Source organism: Dysidea avara, chromosome 11 (genome assembly GCF_963678975.1).
Source record: "Dysidea avara chromosome 11, odDysAvar1.4, whole genome shotgun sequence".
NCBI lineage: Eukaryota > Metazoa > Porifera > Demospongiae > Dictyoceratida > Dysideidae > Dysidea > Dysidea avara.
Window position 1 is genome coordinate 997,049 of NC_089282.1, and position 9,108 is coordinate 1,006,156.

The following is a 9,108-nucleotide window of genomic DNA, read 5'->3' on the forward strand; positions in this document are numbered from 1 at the left end:
TTTCTTAGAGCACACAAGGTGAAGGATGATTGTGAACAAAGTGGTGCTGAAAATGCTTATATAATCGACTTATACTTTGGAGTCTTCACTGAAATACGAGGTGAATAATGCTTATCCAGTATATACACTCTTGTATAGTACACAACTCCAGCGTTTATTAGAAACATAGTCTAGTTTTGACACCCCATCGTCAGGTGTGTATTCTATAGTTCAGGATGAAGTACCTGGCGTGTATTTGAGCCCAGGCGTTTATTTCAGTCTGGCTTTAATATGGATATATATATAGTATATAAGTGTAACAAAGCATTTGAGTACACAGTATAGCATATGCATTCTTCACAGTTTCAGATACATGTTTCTGACTCTCTGTATTTACAGGCCTAGCCTTCTCACAGGTCCCTAATTGGATAAATAGCACCTACTATATGTCATGCATGGTGTTGCATTGCACGTTGTCTGAAGATGTGTTTTGCAAAATTGACCTTCATCGTCATAACTAAGTTCTATTGCCAACCACTAACAACTTTTAATCTATAGCAGTGAGGTCTACAAAAAGAACATTTCAGTGAGACTTCCCTAAGATTGTGTGATAGCACAGGGTAGGAATCATCCATTCATTTGAGATGATGAATATGCTATAGCTTGAGCCTTACATTATCCGTACTAAAAGTTGGCTAGCACTATAGCATGCTAAAATTGACCAAAATGTTTTTCATCGCCCCAGGCCGTAATACAATTTTTACCTACTAACCTTGCAGAGTATACCGACGGAATGGTTTCGGTTAGCTATGCTCTAATAGAAAGTGCACTAATTTAAAAATGAGTAGGGTCCAGCCGAGGGGTAGGTAATGAGCCAAAATTGTCTACAAAATTTCAAATATTGAAATATGACTGCCCATATGTCATCTTTCAAGAACATTTCAATTCATATTTCTCTGAGAAAATCAGTAATTTAAAATTACAAAAGTCGTGATTTTATATTTCTGTAAACTTCCCATTACAGCTGTTCGATCATCAGTGCATTCTTCTGCCCAATGAAAATAAAATCAGTCTGAACCATAAAATAAAATAGTGGTAGCTATATAGCTAGCTAACCTTGTTAATATATAAGGCCACTTCATTATACCAAGTTTGGCCCCTAAAAGCTAGCTCTATAGCTATTTATGGTGTAGCTAGCTACTATTGAGTTAATACAGGGGTAGTAGTCACTTCCATACCACCAATTGATGCACTAGTGACCAGGATCAAGAAGTTTGATCACCAAAATATTGCCTTGATCACTTGATTTCATCTTTCCAAGAGCCTTGATTCTTGATCGTCAGCCGTAAAAGCTTAGTAAATTCTCGTGTTGTCCAAAGTTAGCATTCAAAGGTGCTTGATCGCCACTTTTTCAGATGCCATGATGGCTTGATTCACTGCAAAAGTACCCCTCGATTAAATCTTGATCCCGGTCACAAGTGCATCAATTGGTGGTATGGAGGTGACTACCCCTTGTAATATCTAAATCATAAGTCTCTTACACTAAAGTAATAGGAGACAAAAATATGATCTTGCTAGATGACCTTGTACACAAATTCATGAAATACACCACAGCTTTTTTGAAGTTGCTTTGAAATGGTCACTGAGTAACGAGAATATGAAGACCCTTTTCTTTCCCCGCTACCCCCACACAAAGGAAAGAAAAGGGTCTGCCTACGCAGATTACCCCCCCCCCCCCCCCCACCCCCCCCGGCATAACTTTCTAATAGTCTACACTAGCTAGGCTAACTTTTAAAGTTATTTAATAGCTGCATTCGGTAACTTAACCCTGTAATGGTACAAAGTAAATAAGACAAAATGGCGGCCCTGGCGGGGATGAGAAACGAATTAACTTAAAGTTATTGACATACTGGCATACCACATCCAGGTATCGGTGGCTGCAGGACTGCAACAGTTCCTACTGCTGTAAGACTGCTTAAAAGTAGCCAAAACATAGCGAGGTGCTGTTCTCGCGGTATACTCCAGGCGAGACTCCAGGCGAGACTCCAGGTCATCTTATCTTAATTTAGTCGAGAGAATCACGTCATGTTATGTCTCGTGTTATGTATAGTAGTCTCACGCCGCCCGCCCCTATACCAAGAATATAGGGGCGGGCGGTGCGAGACTAGTGTGCAGTGCCACCGGGCTTCCTCAGAGGTGCGGTCTGGCAGGTTGGCAGTGGCGTAGCTACCATTGAGGCAACCGAGGCAGCTGCCTCGGTAAAAATGGTAAACAACAGGCTGAGCAGGCCTGAGTTTTGGCACCACAGATTTTCTGCTCAAACGTAGACAGCACTGATTACTGTACTACACATTATAGAATCTATAGCTGTAGTACTAAGCAGGGCTGGAGCCCATGGTGACACGGTGCTGGACCACTTTTCAGCTACTTGTAAAAAGATCGAGATTCTCTAATAGAGCAGTCATCGTAATATTCAAAGTTCGACCCCATTAGCTACTTTTCAAAAGTTCCAATAAGTCAACTGCATGGCATTGCATTGAATTAATTGATCATGCATTAGCAGTAGAGTTGCACCGATAATCGGTTGAATTATCGGTAACAACCGATATTAGCTAATTTTACAAGTATCGGTATCGGCTACGAAGCGGAAATAACTTGCCGGTTAACCGAAACCCACAATCAATCGTTAAGTTGACGACAATGAACAGGTGAAAGTAAAGAAGGTGGTGAATGTAGCAGTAAGTGGTTTGTTGTAACTGTTTTGTAACTATTTGAGTTTGTTTGTTTGCACAAATGTGGTTGCAAGGCTATAGTAGGCTGTGTATATTTATCGGCCGCCCACGCAATTAGTTGATCACTCTTCACAAAGGGTCTGTAGTCCCACTAAAACACTGTTTGATTAGCTGTTTTATAACTACTTGGCTTCCTTTTTCATGAAAGGAGATACTAGCAAAACTGTGTAAAACATTGTAAAAGTCGGCCGCCCACGTAATTAATAACATTGATTACATTATCATTACAAATGCAGTTTATACGCATAAACTTTAGGTGATTTTCTGCTCCTCCTCCTCTGTTCTGAAGAAATGAAGAATATCGGTAAATATCGGCATATCGGTTACAGGAATAGGCAAATAATCGGTATGCATAGACACTAAAATTTTGTTTTTGTACATTAGCGATTTACCCAATGGGTTTTGCTAATCAATAATAATAATAATAATAATGAAAAAATGCATATCGGTGTAACTCTAATTAGCAGTTACAATAAAAAATAGCCTCCACATGCCATTTCAAATCAAAAATTTCCTTGAGGGAGCATGCTCCCAGTCTCCCTAGCTTGACATGCTTAGCACATGCAGTTGAGCATCACATGAAAGGGATAATCTCTGACTTAAATATCACAACAGATCAATAAACTATAATATAGTGTGCATGTGATCTCCGTTGCAGTCCATGGGGTGGCTTTACTACTCAAAATCTCTCCAGAATAAGTCAATATTTTGTGTTGAGTATACAATTAAACATTGAAGCAGGGTCTGTACATTAACTAAGCTGGAGCATTACTTATGACATGTAGTAAACACTCAGAGTCTTCTGAAACAGTTCATTCTTCCATCTAACCAAGCAGACCTTCAGTGCTGGTCACTGTAAAGTGTTAATAACAAGTAGTCAACCTGCAAATGCTGTACCACCCATACTTGAAGGTATTTGTGAATCAGTTGAGTCAGAAGTAGACCCTCTCAATTAGCTAAGTCAATGTATAAACCAAGGTATAAACTTTGCCTCGGTAAAAATTTTTTCCAGGATACGCCACTGGTTGGGTGGTACCACAGCGAGGTACAGAGCCACCTCTTTACCCCAACATAACGACTCCATATTTCCCAAATCCCTGGTATGTTTTGTTCATAGATTCTGTCCGATAGCGCCCGCCCCTTCGCATTAGAGATGAAGAGGCGGGCGCTACCAGAAACAGAATAATTATATATTCCATCCATAATCATTCCCTTGACACATGTAGCTACACTGTCAGGAGAGCAATACAAACTATGGTTACAAGTATTATAAAAACCTGATTGTACAACAACGCTAAACAAAATCAATGAACATTTGCAATACCAGCTGATCATCTTGCTGCTATTCTTGCAATAAAAATTTCTTCAACTACAAAGTACATGTTACACAATTAACTAATAGTTCTGCTATTTACAATAAATAATTTGTGAGTACAGTGTGTGTACATGGGTACAAGGTTGGTGATAATGAAATGAAGTGACATTAAATGTCCATACCTACTTGCTGCAGTAAATCCTACAGGAAGAACACAAATCACTAACAGTCTGTTTGCTCACTGAGCCCACCTACGTAGAATTCGAGTAAAACAGGAATGGGATGAGAACGGCCTATGGAAAACACTTGATAAAAACCATCATGTAATATGAAGGTTGGATTTTACAGCACAATGTTTCTTTGTTGGATCCTTTCACTAAAACGGTTGAAAGAGCAGTCACCTGCAGTAAGATACTCTAATAGAGCAGTTACTAACTTGAACTATTTCACCGTGCAGCATTAAAAGCCTAGTAATCAATTAACTAACTGTCATAGATTGGGTAAATAGACTAGCTAAGTCATCAACATTGTAAGTTAGCTACTCCCTTGAAACCATAACATTAATATAGCATTAATACTAACTGACAGTACCTGCATACAGATGCAGGAAGTTTTACCTGCAAGGTCAGGAAAAGTCACATGACAGGTATGTAGCAGCTGGAGTATGTGTAAGTGCATGGCTCCAATGAAGAGACTAAGGACAATATGAGTAGTCATGGGAACTCACTTCAACTTGACAAGCATGCCGGTGCTGTATGCATACTCCCATCATATGACTTCTAACTTCCAATATTGATGACTTAGCTAGTCTACATACCTATTGATACTAGGTTATGCAAATGTGGTATGGGATCCACACCAACAATATGTAATTGATAACATTGAAATGGTACAATGGCGAGCAGCTAGGTGGGTCAAACAAGATTGTAGACTAACAAGTAGTGTATCTGAAATGATAAATGATCTCCAGTGGTCCACCCTACACGAGCGCAGAAAGTTTAGCAGATTGATTACTTTTTATAAAGTTTTACATCAAGACCCACCTGGTATAAGTATCCCAGAACATTACTCACATCACTCCTTGTCTCACTGTATACAATTTTCTCACCATCAACAATTAATACCATCTTTAACGTCATCTAACTATTATCAGAAAAGCTTCTTCCCTCACACCATTATTGATTACCAAATGAAATAATTGAATGCTCTACCTTAGATGAATTCTTGTATCACCTAAGTTTTATATGATCACATATGCCTAGCGGCTGGACCGAACATTTAGACAATTATATAAATTTGTGAATATATTGTGCTTATTATTTGGGGTTGTGCAGTTGCACCCCCAGCCTTTGGCTGCCTTACACAGTAATAAAATCTAAATCCAAAATAGTCCATCAATTCACAGGCCATTAATGTGGGTCTATGCTGGTATTAATTTATTGGAGTAGTATTTTTATGCAGGTGATTGGTCTATTAGAGTGTTTTGATCGTTTTAGTGAAAAGATCCAACATTGCCAACCTATATAATTATTGCATGATGACCTTTATCAGGCGTATTCTGTGGGTCAATCCTGTTTCTGCTTTCCACTCCTGTCCCATTTCCTCAAATTCTACTTATCCCCAAATAGCAACAGTAACATCAAAGAAGTGAACATGTGATCACTACCAATGGACATGTGATCACTACCAATGGTTTTGTACTGGAACACGTCATATTTTCATGTTACAAACAAATGTACATGTATGAGAAATCTGTAAAACTTCATAAAATACTAATTTTTGCTGGTATCTTATTGTAAGAACTAAGGGCAGCTCCAGGTAATTTTGGTGACTAATTTCAAAAGTTTTTGTTGTGTGCACACTCAAATCTAGGGGGTCTGGGGCATACCCCCCAGGAAATTTATGAAAATTATGAAACTATTGAATCTATATGTAACAATTTTCACCAAAAAATCTTTAAACTGACATTCTTAGGAAATATGCAGGCCAGCTTAGATCCTCACTTCCATGCAGACATTGACAACTCTAATAGAATCTCACCAAAGCTTCTTGTACATCAAGCCCATATTTACTGGAGAAGAAGTCCAACTATGGATGATGTTTGCAGTCCTCAAACAATCTGTTAACATCATTGGATGATGTATTGTTACTGGCAAACGCTGGTCTCTGGTGGAACATGACACACACAGTGACATACTATACAATGATTGACAATGATAACTGGTGCTATGAAATTCACTGATTAGTCCACATGGAATGGCACACCTGAAAGCATACAGTGGTACAGTGGAAACTGTGTATTAAGGACACCTTAGGACCAATTAATAGTGTCCTGATTATCAAGGTGTCCTGATTTTCCAGGTCACAGTACTAAGGGATACTTTGAGACCTTAACTATAAGTGTCTAGATTATGCAGGTGAATTGTGGTTCCACTAGGTGGTGTTGTGAGTGCAGTATGACTTCTATCCAGGCAATGCAGGATCTTACAAGAAAAGTCTTGGAAGATGTTGCATCCCCATTAATACAGCTGGGTAGACTACTTCCCCAGTTAACACCAGGTCACCATTAATACAGTTGGGTAGACTACTTCCCCAGTTAACACCAGGTCACCATTAATACAGCTGGGTAGACTACTTCACCAGTTAACACCAGGTCACCATTAATACAGCTGGGTAGACTACTTCACCAGTTAACACCAGGTCCCCATTAATACCCCTGGGTAGACTACTTCCCCAGTTAACACCAGGTCCCCATTAATACCCCTGGGTAGACTACTTCCCCAGTTAACACCAGGTCACCATTAATACAGCTGGGTAGACTACTTCACCAGTTAACACCAGGTCACCATTAATACAGTTGGGTAGACTACTTCACCAGTTAACACCAGGTCACCATTAATACAGTTGGGTAGACTACTTCCCCAGTTAACACCAGGTCACCATTAATACAGTTGGGTAGACTACTTCCCCAGTTAACACCAGGTCACCATTAATACAGCTGGGTAGACTACTTCACCAGTTAACACCAGGTCACCATTAATACAGCTGGGTAGACTACTTCACCAGTTAACACCAGGTCACCATTAATACAGTTGGGTAGACTACTTCCCCAGTTAACACCAGGTCACCATTAATACAGCTGGGTAGACTACTTCACCAGTTAACACCAGGTCACCATTAATACAGCTGGGTAGACTACTTCACCAGTTAACACCAGGTCCCCATTAATACCCCTGGGTAGACTACTTCCCCAGTTAACACCAGGTCCCCATTAATACCCCTGGGTAGACTACTTCCCCAGTTAACACCAGGTCACCATTAATACAGCTGGGTAGACTACTTCACCAGTTAACACCAGGTCACCATTAATACAGTTGGGTAGACTACTTCACCAGTTAACACCAGGTCACCATTAATACAGTTGGGTAGACTACTTCCCCAGTTAACACCAGGTCACCATTAATACAGTTGGGTAGACTACTTCCCCAGTTAACACCAGGTCACCATTAATACAGCTGGGTAGACTACTTCACCAGTTAACACCAGGTCACCATTAATACAGCTGGGTAGACTACTTCACCAGTTAACACCAGGTCACCATTAATACAGTTGGGTAGACTACTTCCCCAGTTAACACCAGGTCACCATTAATACAGCTGGGTAGACTACTTCACCAGTTAACACCAGGTCACCATTAATACAGCTGGGTAGACTACTTCACCAGTTAACACCAGGTCACCATTAATACAGTTGGGTAGACTACTTCACCAGTTAACACCAGGTCACCATTAATACAGCTGGGTAGACTACTTCACCAGTTAACACCAGGTCACCATTAATACAGCTGGGTAGACTACTTCACCAGTTAACACCAGGTCCCCATTAATACAGCTATAGATTACTTTACCAGTTAATACCAGGTCCCCATTAATACAGCTGGGTAGACTACTTCCTAGGTTCCAAGTTTCACAGCTATGAAGGCTGGAGCAATGTCAGTAAATTTTCTTGCTCAAGGAAACAACAATGTGCACAGTGGCAACCACATAGTGTGTGCTGAGCATCAAACTTGGAGCCTAGTGATTACCTGGCTGGTGCTCTACCATTTGGCTGTGATGACTCACTCACACATACACACATAGAGCCTAACAACTTACACTACACTACGTACATGCTGTGCACAACTTACAGAAACCGGTAGACTGTGAAGTGGCGATTCTTTGTCTGGTCAGTTGTTGTCAATTCTTGAACAGGAAACAAAGAGTGCTCATAATTGGGTAGAATAGAAGAATCATCATCTTCCTAATGTGCACACATAACATGGCTAGTTACAATGAACTGTACAAAACACTTCACCTGGTAGGCTAGAGGTCTGTCAACTTCATCTTGGAGGAAGATGTTCCCTTGTGAATTACTATACAGTGAGTCTGGTGCATCCTGGAACAAGCCATACAACATATAACAAAACAGAGTTGATGTGGAAGGCATGGCATATGGCACAAGTATATGATAAGCCAATGACCATTCAAATACAAACTCTTATCAAAATGCTTTCCAACAATAAACTTCAAGTTCTGGACTATGTTAAGTCTACAGTGGCTGTACTGCTAATTTTGTATATTGGCCTTACCAAGCTAGCGATTAACTACTCTATAGACCATGCGTGAAAATTGAAGCCATGGCAACTTATTGCGAGACAATGCCTTAGATTACACATGGTCTATAAATATCCAATTGATTAAAAGAGGCACGGCCTTTCTATACAGGTGGCTGCCAAGGTTGCCTAGTGGGCTGCTCTGAAAGATATTCTGACACATTTTTAAAAATCAAATGTATAGTGATATTTGTAGCTGGTTACTGTTTACACTTGAAAAAAGCTACCAAAAGAAGTGGTCGGAATACTACACCTAGTCATTTAAAATTGACATTTACTGATACCAATAGTGTTGAGTATAGCCTATGCTTACAACTGGGTGGTATACACATAGCTGGAACCTTTTTATATGCACACTTTAGGTCATGAAG

At 40.0% G+C, this 9,108-nt stretch overlaps 2 protein-coding genes across 2 annotated transcripts in view; both read right to left on the bottom strand.

Moving 5' to 3' along the window:
- Positions 1 to 1,999, bottom strand: part of LOC136237875 (uncharacterized) — a 43,573-nt gene extending 41,574 nt beyond the window's left edge. The window contains exon 1 of the mRNA XM_066028120.1: positions 1,898 to 1,999. Within this exon, the coding sequence (XP_065884192.1) occupies positions 1,898 to 1,973 (76 nt within the window). The 5' untranslated portion in view covers positions 1,974 to 1,999. The remainder of the gene's footprint in view (positions 1 to 1,897) is intronic.
- A 2,042-nt stretch (positions 2,000 to 4,041) lies between these two features.
- Positions 4,042 to 8,571, bottom strand: LOC136239223 (uncharacterized). The gene is made up of 4 exons (XM_066029949.1): positions 8,440 to 8,571; positions 8,273 to 8,385; positions 6,127 to 6,252; positions 4,042 to 4,287 (listed from the first exon to the last, which is right to left on the bottom strand). Exons 1-4 carry the CDS (start codon positions 8,569 to 8,571, stop codon positions 4,269 to 4,271), a joined length of 390 nt encoding a protein of 129 aa, XP_065886021.1. The 3' UTR covers positions 4,042 to 4,268.
- Between the last annotated feature and the right edge of the window lie 537 nt (positions 8,572 to 9,108).